Raw genomic sequence first — 19,287 nt, forward strand, 5'->3', positions numbered from 1 at the left:
CGTCAGCAGTTCAAATCTACCAGCCCCTCTTTGGAAATCCTATGAGGCAGTTCTACTCTCTTCTATAGGGTCGCTATGAGTAAAAATTCACTCAATGGCAACAAATTTTAAGTTTTAACCTGCCATGCAATATATAAATAAATATATGAATTTATTAGTATGTAACACTTATTATATGTTGACATCAACACTGGTAAGTACAATTATTGGATAAAAATTTAATTACCTATTCAAGGTTCTTAGTGTACACTGCCAGATACAGAATATTATGATGGCAAATTCAGCAAAAGTTTGCTAACATTTATTACTATTTGTTCTTATTTTTAAATTTCTGAATTGTGAAAGGCAAATATCATCTCACCATGTAAACTTCTACTTAATAACTTCATATTTCATGGTAAATAATTTTTAAGTATTTAATATAAGATATTCAGTCAGCTTGTTATAACAAAAATAGACATTTGCTTTATTAAAATATTTTTGTGCTCTGATATTAATAAATTTATTTAAACACTTTCTTCATTGACATGCTTATTTTCTTTGTGATAATTTTTAGGATAAATTGACAGGAGAATTTATAAAATGTAAACTTATGTATATATTAGAAAACAAGACATTTTCAAAATATTCTTCTCAAGAGGGTATTTTTTTTCTTTTTTTTTATTGGGCTTTAAGTGAAAGTTTACAATTCAAGTCAGTTTCTCATACAAAAACTTATACACACATTGTTGTATAACCCTAGTTACTCTCCCTATAATGTGACAGCACCCTTCTTCTCTCTACCTTGTATTTCCAACATCCATTCAACCAACTTCTGTCCCCCTCTGCCTTATCATCTCACCTCTGGACTTAGTCTCATGTGTTACTTGAGCTAAGAAGCACACTCCTCACCAGTATCATTTTCTGTCTTATACTCCAGTCTAATCTTTGTCTGAAGAGTTGGCTTCAGGAATGATTTTAGTTTTGGGCTAAAAGAGCCTGGGCGCCATGTCCTCTGGGGTCCCTCCAGTCTCAGTCAGCCCATTAAGTCTTTTTTTTTTTTACTAGAATTTGAGTTCTCCATCCAACTTTTCTCATGCTCCATCAGGGACTCTCTCTTGTGTTACCTATCAGGACAGTCACTGGTGGTAGCTGGGCACCATCTAGTTCTTCTGGTCTCAGGCTGATATGTTCTTGTTGTTGTTAAGTGCCATCAAGTCAGTTCCGACTCATAGCGATCCTATGCACAACAAAACAAAACACTGCCCAGTCCTAAGTCATCCTCACAATTATTGTTCTGCTTGAGGACATTGTTGTAGTCACTGTGTCAATCCACCACGTTGAGGATCTTCCTCTTTTCCTCTGATCCTGTATTCTGCCAAGCATGATGCCTTTCTCCAGGGACTGATCCCTCCTGACAACACGTACAAAGTACGTAAGACATAGTCTCGCCATCTTTGCTTCTAAGGAGTATTCTGTTTGTACTTCTTCCAAGACAGATTTGTTTGTTCTTTTGGCAGTCCAAGGTATATTCAGTGTTCTTCGCCAACACCACAATTCAAATTCGTCAATTCTTCTTCAGTCTTCCTTATTCATTGTCCAGCTTTCACATGCATATGATGCTATTGAAAATACCATGGCTTGGGTCAGGTGCACCTTAGTCTTCAAGGTGACGTCTTTGCTCTTCAACACTATAAAGAGGACCTTTGCAGCAGATATACCAAACGCAATGCGTCTTTTGATTTCTTGACTGCTGCTTCCATGGCTGTTGATTGTGGATCCAAGTGAAATGAAATCCTTGACAACTTCAATCTTTTCTCCGTTTATCATGATGTTGCTCATTGGTCCAGTTGTGAGGATTTTTGTTTTCTTTATGCTGAGGTGCAATCCATACTGGAGGCTTTGGTCTTTGATCTTCATTAGTAAGTGCTTCAAGTCCTCTTTACTTTCAGCAAGCAAGGTTGTGTCATCTGCATAATGCAGGTTGTTAATGAGTCTTCCTTCAATGCTGATGCCCCCTTCTTCTTCATATAGTCCAACTTCTAAGATTATTTGCTCAGCATACAGGTTGAAGAGATATGGTGAAAGGATACAACTCTGACATACACCTTTCCTGACTTTAAACCAATAGGTATCCCCTTGTTCTGTCCGAACAACTGCCTCTTGATCTATGTAAAGGTTCCTCATGAGCACAATTATGTGTTCTGGAATTCCCATTCTTCACAGTGTTATCCATAGTTTGTTATGATCCACACAGTCGAATGCCATTGTATAGTCAATAAAACACAGGTAAACATCCTTCTGGTATTCTCTGCTTTCAGCCAGGATCCATCTGACATCAGCAATGATATCCCTGGTTCCATGTCCTCTTCTGAAACCAGCCTGAATTCCTGGCAGTCCCATGTCAATATACTGCTACAGCCATTTTTGAATGACCTTCAGCAAAATTTTGCTTGCGTGTGATATTAACAATATTGTTCTATAATTTCCACATTCAGTTGGATCACCTTTCTTGGGAATAGGCATAAATATAGATCTCTTCCAGTCAGTTTGCCAGGAAGCCATCTTCCATATTTCTTGGCATAGACAAGTGAGCACCTCCAGTGCTGCATCTGTTTGTTGAAACATCTCAATTGATATTCCATCAATTCCTGGAACCTTGTTTTTCCCCAATGCCTCCACGCGGCTTGGACTTCTTCCTTCAGTACCATCGGTTCCTGATCATATGCCACCTCTTAAAATGGTTGAACATCGACTAATTCTTTTTGGTATAATGACTCCGTGTATTCCTTCCATCTTCTTTTGATGCTTCCTGCGTCATTTAATATTTTCCCCATGGAATCCTTCACTATTGCAACTCGAGGCTTGAATTTTTTCTTCAGTTCCTTCAGCTTGAGAAACGCTGAGTGTGTTCTTCCCTTTTTATTTCCCATCTCCAGCTCTTTGCACATGTCATTTTAATACTTTACTTTGTCTTCTCAAGATACCTTTTGAAATCTCCTGTTCAGTTTTTTTACTTCATCAATTCTTCCTTTTGCTTTAGCTGCTCGATGTTCGAGAGCAAGTTTCAGTCTCCTCTGACATCCATCTTGGTCCTTTCTTTCTTTCCTGTCTTGTCAATGACCTCTTACTTTCTTTATGGATGATGTCGTTGATGGCATTCCACAACTCGTCTGATCTTTGGTCATTAGTGTTCAATGTGTCAAATCTATTCTTGAGATGGTCTCTAAATTCGGGTGGGATATACTCAAGGTCATATTTTGGCACTTGTGGACTTGCTCTGATTTTCTTCAGTTTCAGCTTGAACTTGCAAATGAGCAATTGATGGTCTGTTCCACAGTCGGCCCCTGGCCTTGTTCTGACTGATGATATTGAGCGTTTCCATCGTCTCTTTCCACAGATGTAGTCAATTTGATTTCTGAGTGTTCCATCTGGTGAGGTCCACGTGTATAGTTGCCATTTATGTTGCTGAAAGAAGGTATTTGCAGTGAAGAAGTTGTTGGTCTTGCAAAATTCTGTCTTTCAATCTCTGGCATTGTTTCTATCACTAAGGCCATATTTTTCAACTACTGATCCTTCTTCTTTGTTCCAACTTTTGCATTCCAATCGCCAGTAATTATCAATGCATCTTGATTTCATGTTCTATCAATTTCAGACTGTAGCAGCTGATAAAAATCTTCTATTTCTTCATCTTTGGCCCTAGTGGTAGGTGCATAAATTTGAAAAATAGTCATATTAACTGGTCTTCCTTGTAGTCATATGGATATTATCCTATCACTGACAGCATCATACTTCAGGATAGATCTTGAAACCTTCTTTTTGATGATAAATACAACACCACTCCTCTTCAAGTTGTCATTCCCAGTATAGTACAATATATGATTGTCTGATTCAAAATGGCCAATACCAGTCCATTTCAGCTCACTAACACCTAGGATATTGATGTTTATGGGTTCCATTTTATTTTTGACGATTTCCTAGATTCATACTTAGTACATTCCAGGTTCCAATTATTAATGGATATTTGCAGCTGTTTCTTCTCGAGTCATGCCACATCAGCAAATGAAGGTCCTGAAAGGTTTACTCCATCCACATCATTAAGGTCAACTCTACTTTGAGGAGGCAGCTCTTCCTCAGTCATCTTTTGAGTGCCTTCCAACTTGGGGGGCTTATCCCCCAGTACTATATCAGAAAATGTTCCGCTGCTATTCATAAGGTTTTCACTGGCTAATGTTTTTCAGAAGTAGACCGCTGGGTCCTTCTTCCTAGCCTGTCTTAGTCTGGAAGCTCAGCTGAAACCTGTCCTCTGTGGTTGTCCCTGCTAGTACCTGAATACAGTGGGATAGCTTCCAGCATCACAGCAACACACAAGCCCCCACAGTACGACAAACTGACAGACACACAGGTTAATATTGTCTCTGATTCATGCGGTCTTTTCTGTCACTTGGGCTCATATTTTCCTTCTGTCTTTGATGTCGTTCATTCTCCTTTTCTCCAGGTGAGTTGCAACCCACTGATGTATACTAGATGGCTGCTTGCTGACTTTTAAGACCACAGACACCACTCACCGAAGTGGGATGCAGAATGTTTTCTTAATGAACTGTATTATGCTAATTGACCATGATGTCTCCTAAAACCATGGTCCCACACCCCTGCCTCTGTTACTCTGTACCTGGAAGCATTTGGTTGTATTCAGAAAACTTCTTAGCTTTTTTTTTAGTCCAGTTGTGCTGACTTCCACTGTATTTTGTGTTGTCCTTGCCTTCACTGAAAATTATTCTTGACTACTATCAAGTTAGTGAATACTCCTCTCTCTCCCTCCCCACTCTTGTAACCATCAAAGAGTGTTTTCTTCTGTTTAAAACTTTCCTTGAGTTCTTATAATAATGGTCTCATACAATATTTGTCCTTTTGCAACCAACTAATTTCAGTCAACATAACGTCTTCCAGTTTCCTCCATGTTTGGAGGTGTTTCACGGATTCATCTTTTTCTTTATCATTCTGTAGTATTCCATTGTGTGACTATACCATAATTTCTTTATTCATTTGTTGATGGGCACCTATGCATTTCCACCTTTCTGCTATTATAAACAGTGCTGCAATGAACATGGGTGTGCATATATCTAGTCATGTGATGGCTATTTATTTCTCTAGGATATATTCCAAGGAGCTGAATTGCTCGATCATGTGGTAGTGCTATTTCTAGCTTTTTAAGGAAGCTCCAAATTGATTTCAGAAGTGGTTGCACCATTTTAAATACCTGCCAGCAGTGTATAAGTGTTCCAGTCTCCACAACCTCTCCAATGTTTATTATTTTGTGTTTTTGGGATTAATCCCAGCCTTGTTGGGGTGAGGTGGTATCTCATTGTAGTTTTGATTTGCATTTCTCTAATGCCTAATGGAAAACCCTGGTGGCATAGTGGTAATGAGTTGGGGTCTAACCCAAAGGTTAGTGGTTTGAATCCACCAGATGCTCCTTGGAAACCCCATGGGGCAGCTTTACTCTGTCCTACAGGGTTGCTATGAGTTGGGATTGACTTAACGGCAATTTTTTTTTTTTTTTTTTATGCCTAATGACCTTGAACCTTTCCTAATGTATCTGTCAGCTGCCTGAATGTCTTCTTTGGTGAAGTGCTTGTTCATATCCCATCCTCATTTTTTAAATGGGCTATTTGTCTTTTTGTTGTTGAGATTTCTCTGTATCTTGTAGATTTTAGAGGCTAGACGCTGATCAGATTTGTCATAGAGAAAATTTTTTTCCCAGTCTGTACATTGTCTTTTTACTCTTTTGTGAAGTGTTTGGATGAGCATAAGTGTTTGATTTTTAGGTGCACCCATTTATCTAGTTTCTCTTCTGGTTTCTGCATTGTTAGTAATGTTTCGTATACTCTTTATGCCATGTATTCAGGCTCCTAGTGTTGTCCCTATTTTTTCTTCCATTGTCTTTATCGTTTTAGTTTTTTTATTTGTTCTTTGATCCATTTTGAGTTAGTTTTTGTGCATGGTGTCAGGTATGAGTCTTGTTTCATTTTTTTGCAGATGGATATCCAGTTATGCTAGCACCGTTTATTAAGGAGACTGTCTTTTCCCTAATTAAAAGACTTCGGGCATTTTTCAAATATCAGCTGGTCATATGTAGATGGATTTATGTCTGGATTCTCAGTTCTGCTCCATTGGTCTGTGTATCTGTTGTTGTACAAGTACCAGGATGTTTTGACGGCTGTGGAGGTATGGCAGGCTCTAAAACCAGGTAGTGTGAGGCCTCCCACTTTGTTTTTTTTTCAGCAATGCTTTACTTATCTGGGACCTCTTCCCTTTCCATATGAAGCTGGTGATTTGTGTCTCCATCTCATTAAAAAATGCCATTGGAGAGAGGCTGGAGGCAGGGGCAAGACAACGCAGTAGTCAGATGGTTTCTGTGGTCCCTCTTACAACAAAGACCAGAAAAAAAACAAGTGAATCAATTATACATGACAAGCTTGGAGCCCTGAAAATCAAAGACAGAGTTGAGGAATAGGACTGAGCATCAAGGGGAGCAAGAAATTGTTCAGAAACAGCAAGGAGTTTCCAGACCTGACCTGGGGTGAACCACCACCATCAGGCCAATTATGCTGCTGCCCGAAGTACAATAAAGCAAGCAGAGGTGTTTAGGACTTGTTTTTCACATTGAGGGAGGCCGAACAGCAAAGACTCTGCTCAACCCTCCAGAACAAGCAAGAAGCGGCTCATAGTTGGCAAACAATAAGTACCTACATTTACCCTACTGCCATCCAAAAATACCCCTTCAGGAAAAACTTCTCAGCCACTTCCCTGCTCCCTTCCCACTCTGCACTGTGTCTGAGCTGACTTCATCCCCTGGGCCAGAAGAAGGACCTTGCAATCATCCTGAGCCATTCTCCCAGCATTAGAGAGGGAACAAATTAACAAACAGGGAAAAAATGATCTGCCGGCTCCCTTAAGCCAGGAACTCAGGGAAGAAACAGCTCCTTTGCCTAGGCACAGGCATAAGGGGCCCACAGACTTTGAATGCCTTTCACCCCTGCATAGACCTCTGTGGGTCCATTTCAACAGCACAGGCCCTCATTAGCACAGCACAACAGGGTATATACCAGAAGTCGATCTTCAATTGTTTCAGCTACATGGTGGAGAGGCAAGTTCATGACATTTAACACTGCTCTGCCTATTAATCAGGGTTCTCACCTACCCACATCAGGGGCCAAGGACTAGTGGCTCCACCCATGACACCTAGCCACCCACGACAGGGATCCAAGGATAAGTGGTGCCTCCCAGTCCTTACAGCCAACAGCACTGGGTGCCCACAGTCCGGCTGCAAAACCCACCCACCTACTCACTTTAGGGAATAGGGGCACTCTTTCCTCAAAGATACTGAGGGGGAGTTCTCAGCCCCCTGCCTTGCTCAGTGCATGACCCCCTACTCTAGCCAGATACCTGTGCCTATACCAATCACCTCTGCTTGTCTAGGACTATGGGTGAGAGCCTGCACTGCACACTTGGTGACTAACTATTTGGATGCCTGAGCTTAATCCATACAAGAAAATGAACAGACTCCTGGGCTCACAAATTTAGTAACATCTCTAACCACCTGGTGACAGGAAGTCAGAGCTTCAAAGGAGCCAATAATCAAACTAGCTTACTCAAGCAGCCTAGCTGGGCATATCAAAACAAAACAAAACAAGAAGGTAGGACTCAGTAGGCAAACTTAAAATAAATCCAATAACTTATTGATGGCTCAGAGACAAAAGTCAATATCAAATCACATAAGGAGGATGACCACAAGGGTTTAATAAGCTCTCAAAACAAGAATCAAGACATCTTCCAGATGAAGAAAATTTCCTGTAATTACCAGAGGTAGACTACAAAAGATTAATACAGGGAACTCTTCAAGAGATCAGGAAGGAGATCAGGCAAAATGCAGAACGAGCCAAGCAGCATACATTCAAAACATTAGAGGATCTTAAGCAGATTAGACAAGAGCATAATGACAAATTTAATAAGCTGCACGAATCTATAGAGAGACAGCAAACAGAAATTCGGAGGATTAATAATAAAATTTCAGAATTAGACAATTCAATAGAAAGTCATAAGAGCAAAATTAAGGTGATGGAAGTCAAAATTAGTGAGATTGAAGACAAAGCACTTGGCATGAACATATTTGAGGAAAAATTACATAAAAAAATTTTTTTAAATGAAGAAACCCTAAGAATTATATGTGACTCCATCAAGAGGGGTAACCTACAAGTGATTGGAATACCAGGACAGGTGGGAATAACAGAAAATATAGAGAGAATTGTTGAAGATTTTTTGGCAGAAAACTTCCCTGTTATCATGAAAAATGAGAAGATAACTAACATGCCCATCAAATGCTACATAAGGTACATTCCAAAAGAAAGTCACCAAAACATATCAAAATCAAATGTGCCAAAACAAAAGATAAAGAGAGAATTTTTAAGAGCAACCAGGGATAAATGAAAAGTCACCTACAAAGGAGAGTCAATAAGACTAAGCTTGGATTACTGAGCAGAAACCCTTCAGGCAAGAAGACAATGGGATGATATATATAAAGCCCTGAAGGAAAAAAATTGCCAGCCAAGAATTATATATCCAGCAAAACTGTCTCTCAAATATGATGGCAAAATCAGGACGTTTCCAGACAAACAGAAGTTCAGGGAATTTGCAAAAACTAAACCAAAATTACAAGAAATGCTAAAGTCAGTCCTTTGGTCAGAAAGTCAGTTACTTTAGATAACAACCCAAAACTAGAACACAGAACAGAGCAACGAGATACCGACCCAGAAAGGGAAATCACAAAATCAATCAAAGCTAAAATGCTCAAAAGAAGAAAATAATTGTCATTATAAAAAAGATGACAACATTAAAACAAAAAAGAGGGACTTAAAAATGTAGTCATAGACCTTTCATATGGAGAGGAATTCAAAGGGATATAAAGAAATAAAAGATTGGTTTAAACTTGAAAAGTAGGGGTAAATATTAAGGTAACCACAAAGGAAACTAACAATCCTGTACATCAAGAAAAAGAAAAACATAAAGACTCAGCAAATACAAAATCAAAAACAATGACATAGAGGAAAAGAAAGTATATAATGAATTATGATGTTGGCAAAGAATATTGTATATACCATGGACTGCCAGAAGAACGAACAAATCTGTCTTGGAAGACAACAGCCAGAGTGCTCACTAGAAGCAATGATGGCAAGACTTTGTCTCACATACTTTGAACATGTTACTAGGAGGGACCAGTCCCTGGAGAAGTACATCATGCTTGGTAAAGTAGAGGGTAGGCAAAAAAGAGAAAGACCCTCAAGGAGATGAATTGATATAGTGGCTGCGGCAGTAAGTTCAAGCAAAACAGTGATTGTGAGGATGGCACAAGACCAGGTGATGTTTCATTCTGTTGTATGTAGGGTTGCTATGAATGGGAACTGACTCTATGGCATCTAGCAGCAGCAATAACAACAAGGAGCCCTGGTAATGCAATGGTTAAGTGCTCAGCTGTTAACCAAAAGCTGGAGGTTGGAACTTACCAGGCACTTCACTGGAGAAAAAACTTGGTGATTTGCTTCTGTAAAGATTACAGCCTAGGAAACCCTTCTGAGTAGTTCTACTCTGTCATATAGGGTCACTGTGGGTCAAAGTCAACTTAACAGAACACAAGAACAATGTTCATATGCTCTCCACCTGGGAAAAGGCCCATGGTGATGGTGAAAATTCCTTTTCCTACCCCACCACTGGACAGGAGAAAAGACTTCCTTTCACCTTATTCATATTGTTCTAGGGTCCCCAAACAATGGGACAATTTAAAAAGTGATGACAACATGAATGCTTCAAATGGCCAAATAATAATCCTTTTGATTTTTGACATATAAATTAGAAGACACCAAAAAAAAAAAAAAAGAGTGAAGCTGCTATAATAAATCACTTTCCATTGTCCTTGGCTTATTAAGTATGCATTGCTCAATATTCTCATCTTGAAAAAAAAAAATTCTGTGGAGTTGGTTCCAACTCATGGCGACCTTGTAGGACAGAGCAGAACTGCCCTTTGGGGTTTCCAAGGAGTTGCTGGTGGATTCAAACTGCGTAACTTTTTTGTATGCAGCTGAGCTCTTGACCACTACACCACCAGGACTCCATTGTCATCTAGAAAAAATTAAAAATAGAAATTATTATGGATTGAATTGTGTCCCACCTGAAATATGTGCTAGAATTCTAATCTTTATACCTGTAATGCAGTGTGGGAATAGAGTTTTCTCTGTTATGTTAATGAGGTCATATCAGTGCTGAGTGTGTCCTAAACCTAATCACTTCAGAGTTATAAGGAACAGCATAGACAGAGACAAGCAAGCATATATGGGGAAAGAAAGATGCTACATGAAAATTGCCAAGGAACCCAGGGACATAGGGACTACAGAAGCTGAAAGAGCAAAGGATCTTCTCCCAGAACCAACAGAGAGCCTTCACCTACAGCCAGCACCCTGAACTGAAACTTCTAGCTTCCTAAATTGTGAGAAAATAAAATTTCTTTCCTTTAAAGCCAAAAAAAAAAAAAAAGCCATTGGAATTTGAATTGGGATTGCATTGTATCTATAGATCGCTTTGGGTAGAATAGACATTTTCACAATGTTCAGTCTTCCTGTCTATGAACAAGGTTATGTTTTTCCACTTATGTAGGTCTGTTTTGGTTTCTTGTAGTAGTGTCTTGTAGTTTTCTTTGTATAGGTCTTTTTCTTATCTGGTTAGATTTATTCCTAAGTGTTTTATCTTCTTGGCAGCTATTGTAAATGGTATTGATTTGGTGATTTCCTCTGCAACTTTCCCTATTTTGGTATAGAGGAATTCAACTGATTTTTGTATGTTTATCTTGTATACTGATACTTTGCTGAAATCTTCAATTAGTTCCAGTAGTTTTCTTGTGGATTCTTTAGGGTTTTCTGTGTATAAGATCATGTCATCTGCAAATAGAGATACTTTTACTTCTTCCTTGCCAATCTGGATGCCCTTTATTTCTTTATCTAGCCTTTATCTAGCTCTGGCTAGGACTTCCAGCACAATGTTGAATAGTGATAAAGGGCATCCTTGTCTAGATCCCAATCTCAAGGGGAATGCTTTCAGACTCTCTCCATTTAGTATGATGTTGGCCGTTGGCTTTGTATAAATGACCTTTACTGAGTTGAGGAATTTCACTTCTATCCCTATTTTGTGGAGAGCTTTTTTTTTTTTTTGGTTTATCATGAATGGGTGTTGGACTTTGTCAAATGCCTTTTCTGCATCAATTGATAAGATCATGTGGTTCTTGTCTATTGTTTTATTTATGTGATGGATTACATTGATTGTTTTTCTAATGTTAAACCATCCCTGCATACCTGGTATAAATCCTACTTGGTCACAGTGGATTGTTTTTTGACATGTTAAATTTCATTGGCTAGAATTTTGTTGAGAATTTTTGTGTCTAGGTTTATGAGGGATGATGGTCTGTAATTTTCTTTTTCTTTGTGGTGTCCATACTTGGTTTTGGTATCAGGGAAGTTCTGGCTTCATAGAATGTGTTTGGAAGTATTCCATCCTTTTCTATGCTCTGAAGTACCTTTAGTAGTACTAACTCTTTTCTGAAATTTCGGTAGAATTCTCCAGTGAAGCCGTCAGGCACAGGGCTTTTTCTTGGGGGAGGAGGGAGGAAGTTTTTTAATTACCTTTTCAATCTCTTTTGTTATAGGTTTATTTAGTTGTTTTTTACCTGTTTGTGTTAGTTTAGGTAGGTAATGTGTTTCTAGAAATTTGTCTATTTCCTCTAGGTTATCAAATTTGTTAGCACACAGTTTTTCATGGTATTCTGTTATGATTCTTTTCATTTCAATTGGGTCTGCTGTGATATCACCTATCTCATTTCTTATTTGGGTTATTTACTTCCTCTCCTGTTTAGTCGGTTTGACCAATGGTTTATCGATTTTTGTTGATCTTTTCAAGCAACCAGCTTTTGGTCTTGTTGACTCTCTTGATTGTTTTACTGTTCTTATTTCATTTAATTCTCCTTGATTTTTTTTTTTTTTAGTTTCTTTTCTTCTGGTGCTCAAGGCTTCTTTTGCTACTCTCTTTCTATTTGTTCAAGTTGTAGGGATAATTCTTTGATTTTTGGCCCTTCTTTTTGGATGTGTGCATTTATTGCTATAAATTGACCTCTGAGCTCTGCTTTTGCTTTGTCCCATTCTTGTAGGAAGTGTTTTCATTTTCATTTGATTCTAGGAATTCCTTTACTCTGTCCTTAATTTCTTCTCTAACTCAGTAGTTTTTGAGCAAGGTGTTGTTCAGTTTACAGGTGTTTGATTTTTTTCCTTGCTTTTTCTGTTATTGATTTCTACTTTTATGGCTTTATCATCAGAAAGGATGCTTTGTAATATTTGGATATTTTGGATTTTGTTAAAGCTTTCTCTGTGGCCTAATATGTGGTCTATTCTGGAGAATGTTCCATGTGCACTGGAAAAGAAAGTATACTTGGCTGCTGTTGGGTGGAGTGTTCTGTATGTCTATCAGGTCAATTTGGCTGATTGTGGAGTTTAGATCTTCCATGTCTTTATTGAGCTTCTTTCTGGATATTCTGTCCTTCACTGAAAGAGGTGTGTTGAAGTCTCCTACTATTGTTGTGGAGCTGTCTATCTCTCTTTTCAATGCTGTTAAAGTTCCTTTTATGTATTTTGGAGCCCTGTGGTTGGGTGCGTAAATATTTATTATGGTTATGTCCTCCTGGTGTATTGACCTTTTAGTAATTATATTGTGTATCTCCTTATCCTTTGTGGTGGATTTTACCTAAAGTCTATTTTATCAGAAATTAATATTGCCACTCCTGCTCTTTTTTGATTGTTGTTTGCTTGATATATTTTTTTCCATCCTTTGAGTTTTAGTTTGAGTTTTAAATCTTAGGTGTGTCTCTTGCAGGCAGCATACAGACAGTGTTTTCTCATCCATTCTGCCACTCTCTGTCTCTTTATTGGTGCATTTAGTCCATTTACATTCTGCGTGATTATTGATAGGTATGAATTTATTGCTGTCATTTTGATGTCTTTTTTGTGTGGTGTTGACAGTTTCTTTAATCCACTGAATTTTCTGTGCTGAGTCCTTTTTCTCTATACATTTTCTTTTCCTGTTTTTCATTGTTGTTTATTTTGTATTTGCTTCTTCTCTATGTTTTTTCTTTTCTTTTTTTTTGATATACAGGAGTATTAGTTTCATTTGTGGTTACCTCAATATTTACCCATATTTTCCAAGTTTAAACCAACCTTTTATATCTTTATACTGCCTTGACTTCTTCTCTATATGAAAGATCTATGACATTTTTACAGTCCCTCTTTTTTGTTTTAATGTTGTCATCTTTTATGTAGTAATCTCTTTGTTTCCCTGTTTTGAGCATTTTAGCTTTGATTTATTTTTGTGATTTCCTTATCTGAGTTCATATCTGGTTGTTCTGTCCTGTGTTCTCATCTTAGGTTTTTATCTGATGTTGTTAATTTCGTAAATGGAGGACTCCCTTTATTATTTTTTGTAATTTTGGTTTAGTTTTTGGAAATTCCCTAAACTTCTGTTTGTCTGGAAATGTCCTAATTTTGCCATCATATTTGAGAGAACATTTTGCTGGATATATAATTCTTGGCTGTCAATTTTTATTTTCCTTTCAAGCTTTATATATGTCATCCCATTGCCTTCTTGCCTGCATGGGTTCTGCTGAGTAGCCCATGCTTAGTTTTATTGACCCTCACTTGTAGCTGACTTTTCTTTTATCCCCAGCTACTCTTAAAATTCTCTCTTTACCTTTGTATTTGGCAAGTTTGATTGCAATATGTCTTGGTGACTTTCTGGAAACCCTGTTGGGATAGTGGTTAAGCGCTATAGCTGCTAACCAAAGGATTGGCAGTTCAAATCCGCCAGGCACTCCTTCAAAACTCTACGGGGCAGTTCTCCTCTGTCCTATAGGGTCGCTATGAGCCAGAATTGACTTGATGGTACTGGGTTTCTGGTTTTTGGTGACTTTCTTTTGGGATGTACCTTTTGTGGGGTTTGATAACATCTTGAATAGATAACTTCATCACAAGTAAGTTTTCTGCCAGCAAATCTTCAACAATTCTCTCTATATTTTCTGCTATCTCCTCCCCGCCCCCCTGCTCTGTTACTCCAGTCACTCATAGGTTATTCCTCTTAATAGAGCCACACATAATTCTTAGGGTCTCTTCATTTTGTTTTATTATTTTATCTGATTTTTCCTCAAATATGTTTGTGTCAGGTGTTTTATCTTCAGTCTCACTAATTCTGACTTCCACTTCCTCAATTCTGCTCCTATGACTTTCTATTGAGTTGTCTAATTCTGAAATTTTATTGTTAATCTTCTGGATATCTGCTGTCTGTCTATGGATTCTTGTAACCTATTAAATTTGTTATTATGTTTTTCTGTAATCTTCTTAAGTTCTTCTATTGCTTTGTCTCTGTGGTTCTTGGCTTGTTCTGCATTTTGCCTGCTCTCCTTCCTGATCTCTTGAAGAGTTCTGTATATTAATCTTTTGTATTCTATCTCCTGTAGTTCAAGGCAGTGCTCTTCATCTGGAAGATTTCTTGAATATTTGTTTTGGGAGCTTGCCAAAGCCATCATGATCTCCCTGTTTATGTGATTTAATATCAACTGTCGTCTTTGAGCTATCAATAATTTATCATATTTATTTATTTTATGTTTGCTTACTGTGTTCTAGCTTCTTGTTTTGTTTTGTTTTGATATACCCAAATAGGCTGCTTAAGTGAGCTATTTTGATTATTGACACTATTGAAGCTCTAATGTCCTGTTACCAGGTAGTTAGAGCTATTACCAGGTATGTGAGCCCAGCAGTCCATTTATTTTTCTTGTATGGATTCAGCTCAGATGTCCAGGTAATTGGTCACCATGTGTGTGGTACAGGCTCTCACCTGCAGTCTTAGATAAGCAGGATTGATGGTGTAGGCACAGGTATCTGGGTGCAGTAGGGGTTCACGAGCTGAGCAATGCAGAGGGCTGAGAACCACCCCTGAGAGTCTGTGAAGAAAGTGTGTCCCTTTTTCCTACAACATATAGGTGGCTGGGTTTTGCAGCTGGACTATGGGCATCCAGAGCTGTTGGCTGTAAGGATTGGGAGGTACCACTTTTCTTTGGACCCCTGTTGCGGGTGGCTAGGTGTCATGGGTGGAGCCACCAGTCCTCAGGCCCCTGATGTGGGTAGGTGAAGACCCTGCTTAATAGGCAAAGCAGTATCAAACATCATAAACTTGCCTCTCCATCATATACCTGAAGCAGTTGAAGTTAGACCTCAGGTATACACCCTGTTATGCTGTGCTAATGAGTGCCTATTCTGTAGAAATGGGCCCACACAGGTCTATGCAGGAGTGAAAGACATTCAGAGTCCATGGACTCCACATGCCTGTGTCTAGGCAAAGGAGGTGTTCCTTCCTTGGGTTCTGGCTTAGGAGAGCCAGCATATTATTTTTTCCCTGTTTGTTAATTTATTCCCTCTCAAAGGCTTGTAGAATGGCTCATGGGATGTGGCCAGTCCTGATTCCAGCCCAGGAATGTGGCTATCACTGAAGCTGGCTTGGGATGTGGTGCAGAGTGGGGCGGGGTCAGGTAAATTGGAGAAAGCTTTTTTCCAAAGGGGTGTTTTTTGATCCTTGCAGTAGGTTAGATGCATGTACTCATCTTTTGCTGATAGAGGGCTGCCTCTCACTGGTTCTGGAGGGTTGAGAGGACCCTCCCCTCTCTGTCTCTCCCAATGTGGCAAATGCATCTTGAACACCTCTACTTGCTTCACCGTCGCTCATCAGCCCATCAGGCCTTCAGGGTGCCAGTTCCCACCAAGTCAGGTCTGGCAACTCATTGCTGGTTCTGAACAGTCTTTCCCTTCCCCTGCTGCTCAATCCCTCAAGAGGGTATTCTTGACACTAGCAAAGAATGAGTAACTCAGTTTAACACAAAAATATACATAAAAATATACATGTTTGTACATTTATTCAGTATATATGCTTATATATGCATATATTCAGTAAAATACAAATATATTTTGTAAATGAGGGTGACAAAACAGACTAGGCAGTGAATAAGGGAGATTCAAAATGGAGTTTGTGGATTTTTGGGAACTGGTTGAGTATAAGGTTTGGAATATAATTTTACTTAGTTTCATAAAAACACAGACATTATATGAATGCATGTTTCTTAAATAATGTACGTTTGTAGTTGTAACTTAAAAGATAATTCTTACAAATTTTTATACTTTCAATTGGTGATAATTGGTAACCTTGAGTTATGTTTTTAATTTCTATTAATGATTTGGCTGATTATAATCAGTACCACAGAGGGAACAATGCATTGTTCAAACCCAGTGCCATCTATTCAATTCCGACAGGAATGTATTTACAAATCCAACAAATGTGAAAATTTTATTAATCAGAATTTTGGAAATATCCATTTTTTCCACACATAGAAAAGTAGAGACTTTGCATTCAAATTATTGGTAAAATTCTGTTTTTCTTCTCACAGGAAACTAATAATGGATCTCCTATAGATTTGAGTATGAGAATGGGGAGAACATTCAGTCCAAACATTTTTTAAATTCATCTTTTAGGCAGAAAGTTACTTTCAATCATAGTTTTCATTGCTGCCAGAACATCTTTATTTCTAAAGCTGTAGATGATAGGGTTCAGCGTAGGTGTGAGGATGGTATAGAATATTGCTAAGAACTTATCCTGACCTGGAGTGTGGTAGGACTTTGGTCTCATATACGTGAAAATAAATGGCCCATAGTACATCATGACTACAATCATGTGGAAGAAACAGGTAGAAAATGACTTTTTCTGTGCTTTTGTTGATTTCATTTGGAGGACGGTAAGGAGAACTTGGACATAAGAAGCAAAGATCATAGAAAAAGGGATTACCAGGAAGATGATACCACTTACATGAACACCTCCTTCATAGTGTGATGTGTCTACACAGGACAACTTCAACATGGCTGGGATTTCACAAAAAAAGTGATCGATAGCCCTTGAACCACAGATGGGAAAGTGGAGGATGTAAGCTGTGTGAACTGTGGAGTTGATTGTCCCCACAAGCCAGGACCCACCAGCCATGAGAATGCTGATATGCTCATTCATAAGAATGGGATAATGTAGTGGGTGACAGATGGCTACATAGCGATCATAGGACATTGCTGCCAGGAGAAGGCACTCACTACCCAGGAGAGTGAGGGAGAGAAATACCTGGAAACCACAACCTGTGAATGAAATTGTTCTGTTGCCTGTCAGAAAGTCAACAATCATTTTAGGAACAATGTTAGAAATATGCAAGATGTCCATGAAAGAGAGATGACTGAGCAGGAAATACATAGGAGTATGGAGTCGTAAGTCCCTGTGGATAAGGAGGATCATGACTATGTTTTCTGTTACAGTCATAACAAAAATGATACATATAAAGAAGAAGAACGCCAGACTTTTTTGGGAAGAAGGGAACAGTCCCAAGAGAATCAAGTGACTGCCGGAAGTTTGATTCTCAAATCCCATCATAAATTCCTTTATCTAAAAATAAAATAAATAAATAAATAAATAAATACAAGCTGGATCCCTGAAACCAAACTCACTGCCATCTAGTGGATTCCAACTCATAGTGATCCTGTAGGACACAGTAAAGCTGCCTCATAGGTTTCCAAGGCTGTAAATCTTTCTCCCATGGAGTGAATTGTGGGTTTGAACCACCACTCTTTTGGTTAGTAACCAAGTACTTTAACCACTGCTCTACCAGAGCTCTTAAAAAGTGGATGGAAAAGGTGAGGGGGGAACTTAGTGTAAATCTCAAACTTATTTACTCATTCCTACATAATAAAATGAGAGTTGGTTATACGTATTTCATAAACACATTTAATGAACTGTGAACCAGCTCTTGAAGTGGACGTGTTTCATAAGATGGTCATTTATTTGAATCAATGAATGACATTCAGAATATTGAGTGTGATGTTAGTTTTATGTAACCCGAAAACCTTATTTGTATATTCTTTACTGGATCCAGACTTTGCTCAAATATCACTTTCTCAAAGAGTTTATCCCTGAACACCACATTTAAAATCTCAATGCCCCCATCCACCCCATCCCAACTCTCCAGATCCTCCTTACTCTACTGTCTGTTTTGCAAATCACTTTTCACTTCCTAGCATATTAAACAATTAACTTATGAGGTATATTGATTTCTAGCATATTAAATAATTAACTTATGCAGTATATCGACTGCTGTCTTTCCTTTCCATCAGATACATTTCATGATGGGAGGTCTCAGTTTTCACTGCTGTAGCCCAAGTGCCTAAAAGAGGGATTGGAGGAGTCTGATTGCCAGTAATGTCTGTTGAATAACTGAATGAAATGAAAGGATCATAGAACTCAATTTTTTTCTCTGATATACTTTTCATTTAGAAAATGCTTATAGAAAATAAAATTTATTATTTCTAAGACATTCTAGAAATAGCAAATACTGAAATGCAGCAAAACAAGCTTCATTCACATTTCAAATATAAAAATGAAACCTTTACTCAGTTCAATATATATGTTAACAATATATTTTTTGCCAGCTGTTTTAACTTATAGAAATTGAATCATAATTTAATAATTTTTTATATATGTATGAGGAATCATAGGTGTTAGCAATATTATTTGTTTAATTTGGATAAAACCACTTGCCATCAAGTCAGTCCTGACTCATGTGTGTCGAACTGTTCCCCATTGGGTTTTCAATGGCTGATTTTTCAGAAATAGACTGCCAGACATTTCTTCCAATAAACTTCCGGATGGACTCAAATCTCCAACATTTTGATTAGCAGCCTCGCATGTAAAACTTTTCATCACCAAGGGACTTGTTAACGTGCATAGTAATTACCGAAATATCCACTTTGTAATTATTTACGCACCTTTTATATGTATGACATATCCCTCAATATAGATAGATAAATGTATACATACATACAGGCACTCACATATTTGTAAATAAATGCTAAAATTTATGAAAACACCTATACAATTTTCTGGCTTTGAATTAATGATAAGATCATCCAAAACAAACAAAAACAAATTTCATTGCCATTTTATTAAATCTGATATTCATAAATTTGAATAAAATGAATTTTGATTTTTACTTTGTAAAATAATATAAAATACAAATGTGGAAATCATGCCACTGATAAGGTACGGATGATATATTTTTCTGTGTTTTATTTTTGTTTAGATTCTTCGTTA

At 38.0% G+C, this 19,287-nt stretch overlaps 1 protein-coding gene across 1 annotated transcript; it reads right to left on the reverse strand.

The window, feature by feature from the left end:
* Nucleotides 1-16,629: 16,629 nt before the first annotated feature.
* LOC100657690 (olfactory receptor 2AJ1-like) lies at nt 16,630-18,283 on the reverse strand. Its single transcript, XM_023553634.2, has one exon. It carries the CDS (start codon nt 17,572-17,574, stop codon nt 16,630-16,632), a length of 945 nt encoding a protein of 314 aa, XP_023409402.2. The 5' UTR covers nt 17,575-18,283.
* Between the last annotated feature and the right edge of the window lie 1,004 nt (nt 18,284-19,287).

Source organism: Loxodonta africana, chromosome 2 (assembly GCF_030014295.1).
Source record: "Loxodonta africana isolate mLoxAfr1 chromosome 2, mLoxAfr1.hap2, whole genome shotgun sequence".
NCBI lineage: Eukaryota > Metazoa > Chordata > Mammalia > Proboscidea > Elephantidae > Loxodonta > Loxodonta africana.

Coding starts and splice junctions, on each gene's coding strand:
- LOC100657690 (XM_023553634.2), bottom strand. CDS start 17,574: ATGATGGGATTTGAGAATCAAACTTCCGGCAGTCACTTGATTCTCTTG.